Source organism: Nomascus leucogenys, chromosome 25, assembly GCF_006542625.1.
Source record: "Nomascus leucogenys isolate Asia chromosome 25, Asia_NLE_v1, whole genome shotgun sequence".
NCBI classification, from domain to species: Eukaryota; Metazoa; Chordata; class Mammalia; order Primates; family Hylobatidae; genus Nomascus; species Nomascus leucogenys.
Window position 1 is genome coordinate 25,871,301 of NC_044405.1, and position 18,395 is coordinate 25,889,695.

General features: G+C 44.8%; 1 protein-coding gene across 1 annotated transcript in view; it reads right to left on the reverse strand.

Annotated features, from left to right (window-relative positions):
- The window catches only part of DSCAM (DS cell adhesion molecule), a 799,693-nt gene that overhangs the window by 628,253 nt on the left and 153,045 nt on the right, over positions 1-18,395 (reverse strand). The window contains exon 3 of the mRNA XM_030806202.1: positions 17,109-17,255. Coding sequence (XP_030662062.1) covers positions 17,109-17,255 — 147 coding nt within the window. The remainder of the gene's footprint in view (positions 1-17,108; positions 17,256-18,395) is intronic.

Genomic DNA, 18,395 nt, shown 5'->3' on the forward strand with positions numbered 1-18,395 from the left:
TATTTCGTCATGCATGGTAAGCATTTGGCAATATAGATTTTTTTTTAAAGTCTTGAATCCTAGAATAATTTTTTTAAAGAACAAATTACTTCGCTTGGAAATCAGAACTGTGGAAACGAGTCACGTGCATCCGGGCCTCGTGCACCCTGGCTCTCCACCCAGGGATTCAGCCTGGCTGTGTTCCGTTTTGGGAAATGGCTCTCCTCAATTTCAAGTTCATTTGGCTTTTTCAATGATAGGGTTTCAATTCAAACAGATAACAATGCTGAGAACTAAAAATTTCACCATCTAATTAGCGGGGGGGGAATCTCAGCATGGCCTTTCTTTCCTAGTATCATCTGCAGCTTGAAAATGACTTGATGAAGGCTTTTTATAAAAACCCTTTACTTTTCCTGGTACAAGAACAATTGTAGTGAAAGATACTGGTACAATGCGATGGGCATAGGAGGAAAAAAAATGTGTGCATAAAAAGCAGCAGAGGAAACCAGGACAAATAAGAGATCAGAGAAAAGAGTGTGGCTGAAGGTTTCAAAATGCAATTTAGGTTGAAAAAAACAAAGACACGATCCAACATCTATATCAGGCATTTTAATGGAGTATGAATCCCTGGTTAATCTGGGTAAGGACAAGTGGGAGCGGGGGGTGAGGGAATGCAGATAGTCACAAGGTTGAAAGGAATCAAAAAAGGCCTGGACTGTTGCAGCTTTCGATACTGGTGTGTTCTTCTGAAGATCCACTGCCCTATAGCTTTTATTACTTACTCAACACGTCCATGATCCCCCCAAAAAGTCAAGAAACATTGCTCTAAGGATAATTCCATCTATTAAAAAAATACGTATATCGACGGAAGATCTATTTCCCCGCCTCCCAAAATTCATATGTTGAAACCTAAACCTCAATGTGACGCTATCGGGAGGTGGACCCTTTGGAAGGTGATTAGGTTGTAAGGGTGGAGCCTTCATGAATGAGGTTAGGGCCCTTATAAAAAGAGACCCCAGAGACACCATTCACCTCTTCTGCCATGTAAGAAAATGAGAAGACAGCTGTCTATGAACCCGGAAGAGAACCCTCACCAGACACCAAATCTACCCACCTCCTTGATCTTAGAATTCCCAGCCTCCAGAGCTATGAGAAATAAATTTCTGTTGTTTATAAGCCACCCAATCCATGGTAACTTGTTAATGCAGCCCAAATAATCTAAGACAATATTTATATACATTTTTTTTCAGAAATTACAGGTAAACATTTTCAGATATACAACATATTATTTGCATTAAAGTATATTTTAAATATTTGATATTGAAGTAAAGCTCAGTTATAAGTTTATTGCAAAATGAATCATTTTGGGAAGTACAGTTTTCAATGAACTTCTTTCAGAAAAATAAGTCTTTGTAATTCCTTCAGTATAATAAGCCTACTGATTATAATTAGGTTATATCTGGTGTGTCTCTATCTCTTTTGTGTCTTTTTAAAACAGGTCATATAATTTTTAAAATGGCAACTTTAAAAGCATTGCCTTATCCAGAGTAAGTGCTTAAATGACAGTAATGGAGAAATTTTCAACTGAAGACACGACTAGTGCAGACACAACCACCACAAAATCCCAGGTTGCAATCCCTGCACCACCATTCACTGCTCAGGTGACTTTTCACATCTGGGTGCTTTCTTCATCTACAAAACAATTCTCCAATGAGAAATTGGAGCCAGTGATAGAGATGGGAGGCTGATCTAGGTGATCTTTACATCCTCATATGGGCGCGTGTGGGTGATGTGATTTGGCTCAGCAGCTGTCATTTCTGCTGTCTCTTCCCCCCATGTAACCTTTCTAGGGCTCCAGCATCCAGCTCAAAAAGACACCCTGAAGCTTCTCCACACAGAAATTCTACCATTTTTAGATCCATCATCATAAATTGGCGAAGCATATTGATCACTATTTGAAACAACATGCCCTCACGCACAAAAGCTATCCATGACAGGCTGACACTCTGTGCTCACCAAACGTGTATAACCCTTCAGATAAAAAACTGAAAGTCAAGTCTGAGGCTCGTGGTGTGGCTATGGATTCAGCGCATCAGGAAATGCTGTAACGTGCCTCTGAAGGTCTCGGCACGTCAGCATCGCCTTGACTTGCACTGTCCTGCTTTTTAACAAATGCTGCAGTGTAAAGCTGTAGGTGCTTCCAACAATAAAATCATTTCATGAAAATAAAGGAAGACAGCCTTTGTTTGGGGAATAATAAATACTGGGAATTTGAAATTTCGATTTCCCTCGGAATAGCATCACGTAGGAGATGTCAGCTGTGAAATCCCAGGCTGCCCCTGATTGGCCAACACAGGAACTCTTTGCATCGGGCGGAGAGGCTGATGTGAAATTTTATCTTAGAGTAGTAGAAAAAAATATAGAAAAGCAAAAGCTTTTATTAAAGCATTAAGAAGAATTTAAAAGGAAATAACATCACCACTCTGATGGAAAAGTTGCTCATTCAAGATTCACTCCATAAACATGGATTAAGCTTCTACTTTGTGTCTGGAATGGTAATGTTATCATTCAGTCGACAATATTTGTTGGCTCTTATGCATGTACGTAATATGGGAAACTGAAAGAAAGTTTAAGAAAAGGCAAAACCTCTATCTTCTGGAGAGGGAGAATTTCAAGAAAGGACCTTGGGTCACTTACTGAAGGTCTCTCTGCCTCAGTGTTCTCATCTGTAAAGTGGGGCCGATGAAAGCAATTACTTAATGGGGTTGTCCAGAAGTTTTTAGGTATAACCTGACATCTGCGTGCCATAGAATTGTTAGCTATTCAATAATTGAAATGTGCTACAAGTATTTTAATGTAAATACTAACCTTTACTGCAAATTCATACTCTGATTTAGCTGTGATGGTTAAGGCAAAATATAAGATCCTTTCATTCTGCTTTATTGTCATTTTATATCATACTTTTGCTGTTTAAGAAAAATAAACATTTTAATAAAATAAGTAAAGAGTTGTTTATTTTAAAATTCTACAGACTATTAGTTCAATAGTATTCTAATGCTTTTATGTTGAAATGGAAGGATTTTGGATTATTTCCCCATGACTTCTTCAGCATATCCTGCATTTTAGCAATTCTTAAATAGAATTACTTTTCTTTTACTTCCTGACAAGCCTCACACAAACAACAGCCTGTTTGTTCTGAAACCACCGTGTCCTGACCTTCTGGTTTCTGGGATACAAACACTTTAGACAGAAGATAATGATAATAATAATAAGAAGAAGGACAATGACAAACATTAATGTCAAGCACTGTGCTAAGAACTTTACCTATATTAATTCATTTAATTTTTCTAACAATCTTACTAGAATGTTATTTTTATTCCTATTTCCATTTTACAGTTGAGGAAATTGAGGCATAGCAAGGTTATATGATTAACTCAAGGTTACATAACTTGGTCGGGGTTGAATATGGGCTATGCACCTAGACACTGGCTTCAGGCTCCACACTATCTACAGGCTCTATAGAGAAATGCACACCTAGAGGCCCAGAATTACTTAGCTATGTTCAAATTCATGGAGCACCTCACTTGGCCTGGAACTGCAGTTATGGCATTCTTCGTCTTTATAAAAACACAGTATCCAGGTCCACAGACAGGTATTTAACTATGGAAGTTCTCACAACTTTGCAGTAGGGACCCAAAGCCAGGCTCCTCTGAGTGCAAACCCAAGCCCTACTGTGCACTGCTGGCGAAATGAAAGACATGCAGAACCCTGAAACCACCTCTAAGAGCACACAGGATCTGTGCATTTTTGCTTATTTACTGTATCTGTTTATAGCTTCTTTTCAAAGAACATTTTGACTCTGCTCTACTGCAGAGCAGTGTGTCCTGTGGATTTTCTCCTGCTCATAAAGCCCAATTCTGGACAGCCAACATTTTCAGCATCATCACTGTATTTTCAGGAACTACACACACTGAAATATCCTGTAAATGCTCTCATTACTTCTCCCATACATGAGCCTGGGAAATTAATGCAACTTTGCAAACAGAATTTAGTTGTTGAAGTTTCAACCATAGGTGACGATTTAGCCAGTAAAAATTCAGTTAGTTTGGAATTAATTTTGGAATCACTGTATTTTCAGGAACTACACACAATGAAATATTCTGTAAATACTCTCATTACTTCCCCCATACATGAGCCTTGGATAGTCAATACAACTTTGCAAATAGAATCTAGTTGTTGAAGTTTCAACCATAGGTGGCAGTTTATCCAATAAAAATTCAGTTTGTTTGGAATTGATTTTGTAATCAAGGGTAACTTTTGAGGCAATTTTTTCATGCACATGTTTTCAGACTAATCATTTTGGAAACTGATGAGTCATTTGTCCATTAACAAATTTCTCCCTTTTCCTTTTGAGGAAGGAAACACAGGACTTGAAGATGCCCAATAAGCCATGGCACCCGAACGTGAGGATCTGAAATGCAGGTGAAGCGGCTTGCCTGCCGCCCCTGTGCTTGGTCTAGGACTGCCTGGATCCTGTCCCCTACTGGCCCCCAGCCCGGTCTGACACAGACCAGGCTACTTGCAGCTGGGACGGCGGCAGCTGGTGGTGTGGCTGCCAGCTGGACGCTGGCGCCGCTGGGGACAGGACTGCAGGGACGCACAGGGCCTGGCGCACCAGTACTCCTGGCTACCCTGATGGGGCTGTCTGCTTTTTGTTTCCTTTCTCTACAAATGCTTTTTTTTTTTCTTTTAAGAATCTCATTGAGTATATATTTATCAGTTGTCTACTGTGTGTCAAGCAGGAGATGGAAAGATATAAAATATGTGTGAGAGAGGGCCAAAAAAGAACCGGAAGAATTTGCAATCATAGTGGGTTAAATAGCTTTCCCCAAAAATGTCCTTTCTGGAGCCTCAGAATGTGACCTTATTTGGAAACAGGATTGTGGTAGATGTAATCATTTAAGTTACCATGAGGCCATACTGAAATAAGGTGGGCCCTTCATCCAATATGACTGTTGTCTTTATCAGAAGAGGAGATGAAATGCAAAGACACACGCGGGGCAAAAGTCACGTGTCAGTAGAGGGAGGGACTGGATGGAGTGAGATTTCTGCAAGTCAAGGATGCCAAGGAGCCAAGGACCGCAGGCAACACCAGGCGCTGGGAGCCGTGACGGGGACCCTCCCCAGAGTACTGACAGAGACCCTCCCCGCAGCCCTCTGAGTCAGCACAGCCCTGCTGATGCTGTGACTTTGGACTTCCGGACTTCAGAACTGTGAGGAAATAAATTTCTATTGTTTGAAACCACTCAGTTCATGGTATTTTTTTTTTTGTAGTCCTAGTAAACTAATACAGTCATGATATTAAAAAATAAATGAATAAATCAAAGGGAAATTCCTTTGTGGTCATGGGGAAGGTTTCCTTTGTTGGAGGTGGCTGGAGGGATGCAGGGGGAGTGAATAAGCAGGACCAAGAGAGAAGGCAGGTCCAAAGTTAGGGTCACACAGGTACAGGTCATGGATGAAGCCCTGGAAGATGATGAAATGACCAAAACAGAAAGTGGCTGGGACTGGACTTTTCGACTGGCATACATTTCTGAGTGGGGAAGATGCAAACTGAAGGAAAGAGCACAGAAATAATCAGAAAGATCAACAAGGCAGTGTAGTCTGATACAAACCCAAGGAGAGCAACTGCTATGAACTGCCTCATGTCCCCTAAAGTTGTAGTTGATGAAGCCCTAACCGCAAAGAAAGAAAGAGAAAGAGAGAGAGAAAGAAAGAAAAAGAAAAAAGAAAGTTAGAAAGAAAAAGGAAGGAAGGAAGGAAAGGTAGAAGAGAGAAAGAAAGAGAGAAAAAGAGAGAAAGAAAGAGAAAGAGAGAGAGAGAGAAAGAGAGAGAGAGAAAGAAAGAGGAAAGGAAGGGAGGGGAGGAGGAGGGGGAGGGGAGGGGAGGAGGAGGGGGAGGAGGAGGGGGAGGGGAGGAGGAGGGGGAGGGGAGGGGAGGAGGAGGGGGAGGGGAGGGGAGGAGGAGGGGGAGGGGAGGGGAGGGGAGGAGGAGGGGGAGGGGAGGGGAGGGGAGGGGAGGGGAGGGGAGGGGAGGGGAGGGGAGGGGGAGGAGAGGGGAGGGGAGGGGGAGGAGAGGGGAGGGGAGGGGAGGAGAGGGGAGGGGAGGGGGAGGAGAGGGGGGGGAGGAGAGGGGGGGGAGGAGAGGGGGAGGGGAGGGGGAGGGGAGGGAGGGGAGGGGAGGGAGGGGGAGGGGGAGGAGAGGGGGAGGGGAGGGGAGGAGATGGGGAGGGGAGGGGAGGGGAGGAGATGGGGAGGGGAGGGGAGGGGAGGGGAGGAGATGGGGAGGGGAGGGGGGGGGGGGGGGGGGAGGGGAGGGGAGGAGATGGGGAGGGGAGGAGATGGGGGAGGGAGGAGATGGGGAGGGAGGGGAGGATGGGGAGGGGAGGAGATGGGGAGGGGAGGAGATGGGGGAGGAGATGGGGAGGGGAGGAGATGGGGAGGGAGGAGATGGGGAGGGGGAGGGGGGAGGGGAGGAGATGGGGAGGGGAGGAGATGGGGAGGGAGGGGAGGGGAGGAGATGGGGAGGGGAGGGATGGGGAGGGGAGGGGAGGGAGGGATGGGGAGGGAGGAGATGGGGAGGGAGGGGAGGAGATGGGGAGGGAGGGGAGGGGAGGGGAGGGGAGGAGATGGGAGGGGAGGGAGGAGATGGGGAGGGGAGGGGAGGAGGGGAGGAGATGGGGAGGAGATGGGGAGGAGATGGGGAGGAGATGGGGAGGGAGGGGAGGGATGGGGAGGAGATGGGGAGGGAGGGGAGGGAGGGGAGGGGAGGGGAGGGATGGGGAGGGAGGGGAGGAGATGGGGAGGAGATGGAGGGGAGGGGAGGAGATGGGGAGGAGATGGGAGGGGAGGGGAGGGGAGGGGAGGGGAGGGGAGGAGATGGGGAGGAGATGGGGAGGGGAGGGGAGGGGAGGAGATGGGGAGGGGAGGGAGGGAGGGAGGGGAGGGAGAGATGGGGAGGGAGGGGAGGGGAGGAGATGGGGAGGGAGGAGATGGGGAGGGGAGGAGATGGGGAGGGGAGGGAGAGGGGAGGGGAGGAGATGGGGAGGGGAGGAGATGGGGAGGGGAGGGGAGGGGAGGAGATGGGGAGGGGAGGAGATGGGGAGGGGAGGGGAGGGAGGAGATGGGGAGGGGAGGAGATGGGGAGGGGAGGAGATGGGGAGGGGAGGAGATGGGGAGGGGAGGAGATGGGGAGGGGAGGGAAGACAGACCTGAGCACCTGTGTCACAAGAAATACAGTAATTACTAAGAGAAGTAATTTGGAGTATGAAAGTAATTAAGGTTAAATTGGGTCATAAGGGTGGGCCCCTAATCAGATAGAATTAGTGTCCTTGCAAGAAGAAACTTGAGAAAGTCAGTCATGTAAGGGCAGCAGGAAGGTGTCCATCTGCACGCTAGGATGAGGCCCCCATCAGAACCTGACCATGCTGGCAGCCTGATCTCAAACTTCTAGCCTCCAGGACTATAAGGAAATAAATTGCTATTGTTTAAGCCACCCAGTGTGTGATATTTTGTTTTGGCAGCCAGAGCTGCCAAATACAGGAACAAACAGAGGAAGTAGGTCAACTGTGTACATCTAACAGGGAGGCCAGAGAGAAACTGGACCAGGAGACAGCCTTGGGATTTAACATCCGGAAGTCATGGGTGATCTTGAAGTAGTGAATTTCAGTAGATTGTAACAGGCAAAGCCCAAAATACTCACTACTATAAACCATTCTCTCAAACAGTTTGCCAGAAGAAAGACAAAGAATGAAAGGAGTGTGAGAGAGAGGGAGAGAAAGAAAAAAGAAAGAAGGAAGTAAAGATAGAGAAAGAAAGAAGTATGAAAGTCAGCAATGGGAAAGTTTCTTTAAAACTGGGGGACCTGAGCACCTGCGTCACAAGTAATATGGTAATTACTAAAGAGAAGCTGTCCGAAGCAACAGAGGGCACAGCTGATGAAAAGAGGTCCTAGAACGCTGGAGCGGGGAAGGGGACCAGGAGGGCAGCACGGTGGGAGGCTAAGCTGGAAGGAAGAGGACAGCTCTTCCTGTGCAAAAGAACGTGGGGCTGAGCCACGCTGGAGGTAGAAAGGGTTGTCTGAAGAGAGCTGCTCTCAGCCCCTGCAGAGTGAAAAGTTACGACCCTTTGAATGCTGGAGAGTAGGTGCAGCAGAGTTGAGAATTGGGTGCTCCAGGACACTGAGAAAAAGCTTGGGAAAGATCTCTTCAGCTATACAGATGTGGGCAGCAAAAAACACCTGAGCATCTGGACAAGCAGTGAAGAGCTGGTTAAAACCGGGCCAGGCGCAGTGGCTCACGCCTATAATCCCAACACTCTGGGAGGCTGAGGCACGCAGATCACGACGTCAGGAAATCAAGACCATCCTGGCTAACATGGTGTAAACCCCCGTCTCTACAAAAAAAAAAAAAAAAAAAAAAAAAAAGCCAGGTGTGGTGGCAGGTGCCTGTAGTCCCAGCTACTCAGGAGGCTAAGGCAGGAGAATCACTTGAACCCGGTGGGGGAAAGAGGGTGCAGTGAGCTGAGATCGTGTCACTGCACTCTAACCTGGGTCACAGAGTGAGACTCCATCAAAAAAAAAAAAAAAAAAAAAAAAAAAACCGGACTGGCATAAATGCTCAATGTGCCCAGTCTGCAGGAACGCTCCACAGGCTGACGGTGGAGAAGGGAAGCAGGGTGGCTCCTAGACTGAGGATTCCACAGGTGACGTGTTTGCTGAGGAGAGAGGAAGTCTGGGCTGCTGGACGGTTTACTGTCCTGTCCCATCTGCTCAGGAGGAGAGCCACAGAGGGCTGACAGCCATGGTGACTCCGCCTGATGGATTTCTGGAGGCCAAGCAACCCACCTGCCGAGGAGACCTTCTTCCACCTGCTCCAGCCCAGCGCAAAGGACACAGCACCATAAGCCTCGTCCAACCCACCTTTATCTCTGCTCAACAATACCTTGAGTTCACACTGACTTCTTGAGTAGCTAGTAAGTTATTCTGAGTCAAAAATTATATTTCTCAATCTCAAATCCTGTTTTCTTATACCGTGGCACATTGTCTAAGCAAATCTTGGTTTGTGACATCTATTTTAGCTTGTTGATAATCATAATAATCTAACAGCATTATGGTTATCACTACACAATACTGTTTCCTAAATGATCCTGTTATTCTCTTGAACTTTCCTGAAATGAAAACTCTTAGATGAACAACAGACCAGAGAATATGCTTGTGTCCAAATTACATCTGATTGACTTAGCTGGCCATCTGTTTCCTATATCTAGAAAGAACCAAACATCACAGGGAGGGAGAGAAAAGGCAGAAGATCCTTAATGGCAGAATATAAAATGAACTCCATTTACACTTAGGTGGAGCAAGGGAAGAGTATGAGTCAATGTGTTTTCAGATCTTAAAATAATTTGGGATGAGACCTTTCTTAAGGCTTGAAATACTTGGGTACAAGGCAACAAAGTACATAAAGTATAGATTTTCTTCATTTGCCTTCTCCAGCATTTCATGATGAGCATATGCAAAGTGATTGTTGAATGTATGAAAATGAAGATGAGCCAACATCATTTAAAAAGTTGCATGGCACAGAGAAGAGTTCACACGGTAGGTCTGAGACTGTCACTCTTATGAAGGGTTGCTTGCAAGACTGTCCCTTGGCTGGTATCCGGGAACTAGGATATTGGCAGGGTTCCCACCACCCTTAGGGTGGCTCACTGCCTCAACTGCATCAACAATACAGTTCACGATGAGCACCTGCCTCCCTTCTGGAGTCTGGAACATTGGTACATACCAAACATACCAGGGTGCCTACATGACCTGCCCCCAAAGGAAACCTTGGCCACTGCGTCTCCAGGAGCTCCCCTGCTCCCCTGGTAGACAGCATCGCACCTGTTATCAGGAGTCATTGCTGGGGAAATTAAGTGCATCCTAGTGATTCCACAGGGAGAAGACTCTTGAGAGCTGGGGCCTGCTTTCCTCTGAATGTCACTTCATGTGCCTTTCGCCTTTGCTGCTTTTGCTCCACAGCCTTCTCCTGTATTAAGTCACAGCCATGGGTGCAGCTACATGCTGAGTCTTCCTAGCAAATCACCAAACCTAAGGGTGGGCTTGGGGACCCTTGACACGTGCATATAACATCCTGCAAAATTAAATCTAAGAAAGTGAAAAAACAACTTAGCAGTTGGCTTAAGAAGTGGAATATTCAATGTGGAATTTTAATATCCTGACATTGTATTGTGAGGGAGGACTAGAGAAGTCACTGTATATCCATGGGAGGAAACTGAGGCAAAAAAAAAAAAAAAAAAACCAACAGAGAGAGATAGAAACGCCTTTCCCTAGGTCACTCAGCTAACCTGAGTCAGCGCTGCAATCAAGTCCCATTCCAGAAACTTAAAGTAGGAAATCCAGGGGCATTTTAGTGTGACTTAGTGGCCCAACAAATGAGGTTTTACACACACATACACAACACACAGATACAGAGCACACACATCACACACACACAGCACACACACCACGTATTTTTTAGCACACACTCCACAAACACACACACTCCCCCTCCACACACATACAGAGCTCACACACCATACATGGCACACACACACACAGAGTATACACCCCACATGCCACACACACATACCATGCATGCTACACACACACATACACACATCATGCACCACACACACACATGCACACATCACACCAAACACCACACACATATGTGGACACTCACATCACACACATGTACACACATCCCTCCCGAGATCCTCTGGGCTAAATTTGCCCCAATGCTTTCTTTTCTTGTTTTCTTTTTTAAAGAAAAAATATTAACATAACCTATCTCTGTGTGTCTATCTACTTGTTTTGGTAGTTCAAAAGTCAAAAGCATACTTCTCTGTGTTGGGTTGTACTCCACAATACACAGTTTGCAGCTTTCAGAATGGGCACAGGTTTCCTCCTGGCAGGCTGAGGCCCTGCAGACTAGCTGCTATTGTGGCTGCTCTGGAGCCTTGCTAGCAGCTGTTTGGAGACTCAGGCTGTGCCCCTCACCTTACACGACCCCCATTCTTGGTGTCACACAGGGGCTCTCCAGAGCTGTAAACAACCAGCTTTTAATTACCTTCAGGTGGCAGCGGGGTAACATGCAAAAACTAATTTAGCGAGCGATAGACTTAAATGGCAAAAGTATAACATAATTAATGGTTTTTAAAAAGAAAAAGACCAGGGCCCTCTCTTCCTATTTCTCAGTTAATTCACTCCCAAAAATATAGCACGGTGAAAACATGACATCTCTGTGCCTTTCTAATTCCAGTCTGGTGTGCACGTTCCAAGCTAAGAATACTTTCCAGTGTTTAAAATGTGGTTCTTATTTACTAAAAGCAATATAAATAAAAGATTAGATGATACATACAAAGACAGACAGCTAGGTAGATGATAACAGATAGAAAAATGTTCCTTTTATACTTTTCATTTGGTCCCATGAATTTCTTTTCAGTGAACGTGAAAGAAATGCTTCTTTAATTCTGCAACTCTCTGGCACTTTTAAAATCAAAGATGATGCTTTCAGGTGACTCTCGGTTTTTTTTTGAATTTTACATTATTTTTATGTTTATCTCATTCCTTTTACTCATAAGCTCTTTGAGGGCAGACTCAGGTCTCCGCAAGACAGCAGCCACAGCATAGCAGATGTCTGGAAAATGCTCAGTGAGGAGCAATAAAACCACAATAGAAGTGCCATAGAAAGGAAGGTTAACTTCTATAGTCAAGAGTGCACAAAGCAGAGGCCCCCACACAGCATGACCCTCAGGTCCCCCCGACAGCTGTGCTAACTCTCTCTCCCTCCTCACATGAGAATACGGCATCCAATCTGCTTAGTTCTGGTTTCCTGAAACGTGCTCAAGGGCAGCCTTGTCTAATTTGGTTGGCTGTACCTATAATCTGTTTTCCCCTCTCTAAAATGCAAAGGTTTTCTTAAATCACAACCTCCTTTCTGAAACCTTTTCTACTTCCCCAGGCAAAAGCATGTGTGTAGCTGCAGCCTCAGGCCCCAAGCACCTACTGCAGGACTAACACCCCAAGAGGGACAGTGCGGGAACCTCCCCCAGCATCTCCACAGCAGAAACCATCTCTGCAGAGGCCTGGGGAGGGAGTGCTTCTTAAAGCCCAAGTCTTGCGTTATCTATGATGCCCAGACCCAATTGTGGCAGTGAAGAATTACAGCAAATGTTTCTTGTAAAGTGGTTGGTTTATGTCTTTTGATATTTCATGTGGGCAGAAAATTGTTCACGTTTAGCCAAAATACAGAAAGAAGATAATCATCCTTGGACCTGAACTCATTGATCCTAAGAGGTAAAATTCTCCTTGAATCATCACTAATAGAGGTATTCAGATAGGAAATATTACAGCAGAAAATTGGGCCACTGCTAAAGAGGGAGGCAGTTTCTCTGGGAATAGTAAAATGTTTGCTTTTTCCATTTTCCAAATCCGGTTACCCCTGGGCTGTGTCTTTGATGTTAATGTAGCTAAACCCCTGGTGAGATTCTCACAATTTTATCAGAAGAAACAGAAACGAAAGGCTGGGCTCTCTTATTGCTGGCCTCCCTAATCGGGAGGAAATTCACAGAAGGCTTGTCAAGGGAAACCCAAATACAAAGCCGGTGTTATTGTTTTTTTTCCAGGATGGTGTCTTATGTATCTTCACATCAGCAGTACCTCCAAAAGCACATCATTATTCAAGCTGCTATATTTTTACTGGGCTACATTAATATTAGGGCATTTAAAAGGATTTCATTGCAGCTTAGGATAAGTGATGAGGATGTCTAAAAAACTCCACACAGACATCACGACTCTTGTTTTTCCTGGCTCATTTTAGGGAGGTAAGAACGCAATAGGTCAGATCTGTCATATTAACTGAGGTCATCTGATGGCACCTTTGTGTGCCTGTCTCTGAAATGTTTTTCCTCTGCACATTTACAACCCCACCCCCATCCATCATACCAGAGGGAAGGGTCACCCTGTGAGGCCCCAGGGCCCGGGGAAGAGCCCAGGCAGGCAGAAAAGCAACATGAGATATTATGAATCTTTCCTCCATTTGGTGGAATTATGGGATTGCTACTTTTCAGCTGTTGGGGTATTCTTCCCAAAGGTCACTCAAAATCAATGCACTCATTAATGCCCTTGATAATGGTAGCCTCATGGCCTCACATGATGAAGAGGCGTAACTTGATTCCCGTGTCTACCTTCAGGCCAACCGAAGCCTGTCCTGGAAAGAAATCAATGCAGGCCCTGATGTGCAGTAAGCTCCCGAAAGGCACCACGACAATGCACAACACTCATTAAACCCTGACGAACACTACATTTGTGCTTCTCAAGAAAATAACCTACTCATTTGTTTTCTTAACCAAAATAAAGGGCAAAACCTAGTGAGACATACTAATAGAAACCATTTTGCTTCTTTTTAGGGAAATACACCAACATCTTTAATTTTGCTTTTCATTAAAAAAGAATTTGTAGAAGACAAATACCCATTTCCCTTCACCAGGATTTCCAAAGGTCCCCTGGCCTAGAGATTCACATAAACCCAAAGCTCATCTGTTAGAAGCAGGCCTTTGCTGCTCCCACCTTCCCAGGAATCTCCCAACAGTCAAGGCTGAGCAGCTAAGCATCTCCCAGGCTGACAGGTCACACTCCGCCCTGAGCCCAGTGGGGCACGTTGGGCCATGGCCTGTGAATCATGCTTTTGGGCCCTCTCTTGACTGCCATCAGCTCTCAGCTTTCCTAGGTCAACTCTCTGGCACTCTCATACCTGCTCCTAACTCACTCACTAAGATACTTACACAGGCTTATTTCCATGGCTGATTTAGTTAACTGCTTTTCTCCATGGAAAGAATCAACCACTAAAGGAAGTGATCTGTGCAGAGCACGAACGCTTCCTGGGACAAACTTCCCAGCCAGATCCCAGCAGGCTGGGATGATTTGATAATCCAGGAAGAGGGACCTGGGAGATGGCCATGCCAAGGAATAAATCCAAACTAGTTCACAGGAGTTACAGTTTATATACAAAGCAGAGACAAATTAACCTTTTACAGATCATCTGTTGTGCATATGGCATTCAGGACAGCTTTCCTGAAGGTCAGGGCTAATTTAGAAAAAGTCCCTCTGTTCCTGGGACTTCTGTGCAGTGCAAGGTCGTTCCCTGAAGCCAAGAATCCCAGTGCTTCCCCGCAGTGGCTCAGCCCCAGCCAGCATGGAGGGAGGGAGGGAGGGTCCTCCTTTTGGCGCCCTCCACCCCGGCACAGCCTGGGTGATGGGGGAGGAAGGCTGTCCTCTGTCCTTATCTGTGCCTTGTCCTAGTAGCCAGAGAGAAATATAACCCTTCTCCACCTAAACCTCCTGAGCATGGTTTATTTATTAAGATCTCCAATGTTTTAAACCGTGTGTCACCTCCAGTGACTTCATGACCTCCTTTTCTGGGCATTGTTGATGGGTGGAGCTCAGACACTGGGAATAGGGTCTGACTGTAGCAGTGAGCAATAGAAGTCAGGTACAATGCTCAATTTCCAGACTTCCTACAAGCAGGTCATGCCACTGCGTTGGGGCCTTGTTGTCATTTACAAGGTCATTTTTAGTGACAAGTCTATGAGACTCAGGTTGAACGACCTACTATGAAGTCTCTCTCTCTCTCCCTTTCTTTCAATGACTGACTTACAAACAAACCAAAGCTTCTTACTGATGTATTCCTCAATAAGATAAACACCTGTGTTGTATTTATTTTCTCGACGCTGTTGTGAAGTAAAAGCCAAGTGCTTCTCCAAAACTTTTGCGTTTAAAATTGTATGAAAGGATGAAGCTCCAGTATCTGACTGAGGAGAGGACATGGGCTTTAACAGTTCCTATCAGAGGGGCATAAACTCTATATTCTGCATGCCAGCATCATCCCCTCACTAGATATACATTTCCTTTTTTTTAATTAGGTTCACATTTGAAGGAAAATAAAGTCTGTTCACAGAGATTGCAAAAAGGTGAAACACGAACATGAGGATGCTGCTAATGAAAGATGTCTACGAAACAAAAGAACAAACATATTACGCAGAACCAAAGCGATTCAAAAATCCTCCTGGTAGAACATGTTCTCACTTGTAAGTGGGAGCTGAATGATGAGAACACATGGACACATAGAGAAGAACAACACACGCTGGGGCCTACTTCGGGGTGGAGGGGGGGGAGGAGGAAGAGGATCAGGAAAAATAACTAATGGGTACTAGGCTTAATACCTGGGTGACAAAATAATCTGTACAACAAACCCCCATGACACAAGTTTACCTGTGTAAAAAACCTGCACATGTACCCCTGAACTTAAAAAAGTTAAAAACAATCCTCCTGGTAGATATTTTGATTTCTCACCCAGATTTCCAGTTCTCCTCTTCCTTCAGGCACATGCCCTATTGAGGTCAGGCATGGCCATGAGACTTGCTTTGGCCAATTAAATATGAACAGAGATAACATGTGTCACCTCCAAGTGGAAGCACTAAGAAGGCATTTGTAATTCTCCCACACTCTCTTCCTCTGCCAGAGCAGACCATGAGGCTGCAAATTTGGATGACAGGGGTAAAATATGGTGAAGTCTCTATCCTAGGTCGCCGAGTCTGGAAGATTGAAAAGGTAGCCCCCAATTCTTCCCCTCCCTGAATCTATACTCCCTTGCCATATAAATTCGAGGGCCTCTCCCCTTTGACTCCGAGCTTAGCCAGATGACTGTCATCATATCCTTCCATTTGCCATTAAGAAAATGAACATGACCCCTAAGGAAAGAAGATGATGATGTTTCAACACTGAAAATTAGCAAATAAAAATGTATAAGTGAGTCTCTATTCTGATGATTACAATCGCATTTCAGTTACTAAGCTTAGTGTTTTTCAATGCCCTAAATTAGATTATGATGATTAATCAACATAACAGCAAGGAATGTATTGTTCATTGAAGTGTGAGGAGTTTTGAATTCACTGTAAAGACAATGTTTTTATAAAAACTAAGAATTCCATTATATCCTAGATTCCTGTAATATGCTATGATGACAATGTATTTCAATTTTGATTTGGATCTTTTAAATGCCTTCTGGTCATGATGTACAGTAACCAACCTCTCTAGCTAATCAATAAGCTGAAAAACAAAAATGGTGTATCACTGTAAGGGTTTAGTTCCAAATTCTCCTCTCTATAAATTGATAAAATATTGCTTAGTCAAGAAGTCTGTTAACATGTGTGTTGTGTGTGCATCTGCATGTGAGGGCAGACAGACATGTCTAAAAAAGGCAACTATTTATAATCCACATGGAACACACACTATGCTCCTCACAATTCTTTTCCGAAAGCAGCCAACACATTTTGAGATACGCCAACAGTCATTACCCAAGGATGGAAGAACAGGAGCACCATGCAATTACTCGAACGGTAGCCTTTCCAGGTAAATAGCACAGAGCAAGAAATCAACACTGTTAGAAATGAAGAACTGCAGTTTCTTGGAGGCTAAATGTAAATTTTGTCTTTTCTACACACCAAATATAAGCCAAGAAATTATTCATATGCAAATATACATTTCATTGCTACATATATATTCTTAGTAGAATCTTCAAGAAATAGGTCAGAGATACAACACAACTCTCAAGACACTGGAAAGCATCAAAAGGGCATGAAAACAGGGCTTCCATTTTCCGGATTTTAGTTTCAGAATGTCAGCTATAGGTGCAATGCTGAGGTCTCTCACAGATGCAAAATGCTACTACCTTGTTTTTAGAAGCAGACATAAAACCACAGTTTTCTCAAAAAAGTTAACACGATGGCTACAGTCACAGCGCCAGTAACTAATTTCTCTTCATCAGTCAACTCACCAAAGGCTGTCTGAATCAAGCCATTATAAGCCAATACAAAACACTTATTTCAGGTTTACTTACAAAATAGCATCAACCTTAAGAATACTAATTCTCAATTATAATGAACACATAAATGGAGACCCGATTCCATCTCTGAAATAACCTTTTCAGAAGGTGAGCATGGCGTCCTGCACCCTGGAGACGCAAAGCCTACCTGAGACAAGTGAAACAGTGTCTTTCTCCCATGAGACGACAGTGATGTACGCGTCCACCGAAGAGGGGATAATGCACTTGAAGACCGCAACATTGCCTCTCATGGTTTTCTGGTCCTCCACACGGACTGTATAGGGCTCCCGTAAAACTGGAAGGCAGAAAGAGGACCTCAGTAAGGCACACAGTCAACAGGCTCATTCTGAGAGCATCTCATTGTAACATATACATTGCAGAACACACACATCAGTTGCATAACATATCTTTCTGGAAAACAGTTAAGATGCCTACATTTCACATCTTTCATTGCCTGACTTAAGAAAACATTCATTCTCTTAACAATACATGGCCGGGTAAGGTGGCTTATGCCTGTAATCCCATCACTTTGGGAGGCCAAGGTGGGTGGATCCCTTGTGCCCAGGAGTTCAAAACCAGACTGGGCAACATGACAACACCCTGTCTCTACTAAAACTACAAAAAATTAGCTGGGCATGATGGTGTGTGATTGTAGTCCCAGCTACCTGGGAGGCTGAGATGAGATTACCTGAGCCTGGGAGGTTGAGGCTGCAGTGAGCTATAATCATACCACTGCACTCCCGCCTGGGTGAAGAAAAAAAAATACACCACACTCTATACCAAGGGGCCAGAGTATAATCTAAAACAGTTAATAGACCCCCTGAAGGTATCAGGAGATAGGAAATAGCTTCGTGAAAGAAAAGTTGCTGGCTCTGCCAAGTTATGATGATGGCAAACTGCTATTAGTCCTCTAAGGGCCGAGGAAGATTTTTTTTCTGACTGCAAAAAATGAATAAAAAAATTCAAGCAAGGCAATTTTTGGGGAAACCTTGAGAACTCTGAGTCAATTAAAATAATTTTTCGTTAGTAAATTTTTAAGTGACAGTTGCAAAGCAGTTTGGGAAACATTGATCCTGCACACTTCCGATGATACGAGCATCCCAGAAAGACTGCGGAGTGCACGTCCACATCCTTGATGTCTGGGCTCAGAGGCAGGGTGGTACTGGTGTTCAGAGCCTTCCTAGCAGGCCCAACTGCCTGGGTTCAAATCCAAGCTCGGCCACTCCCTGATTGTGGGGCAGTGAGCAAATCCTCTCACCATCTAGACCATGGGGATGACGTTGGTAGCATCCGCCCCCTAGGATGACTGTCGTGAATCAGTTAATGTAGGTGAAAATTCAACAGTGTCTGCTAGAAGCAGGTTGGGTAAGGCCACACTTACCAGTAGCCAGAGATGGGTCCCCAGGGTTGGGGAAAATCTGTCTCCAGGGAAATA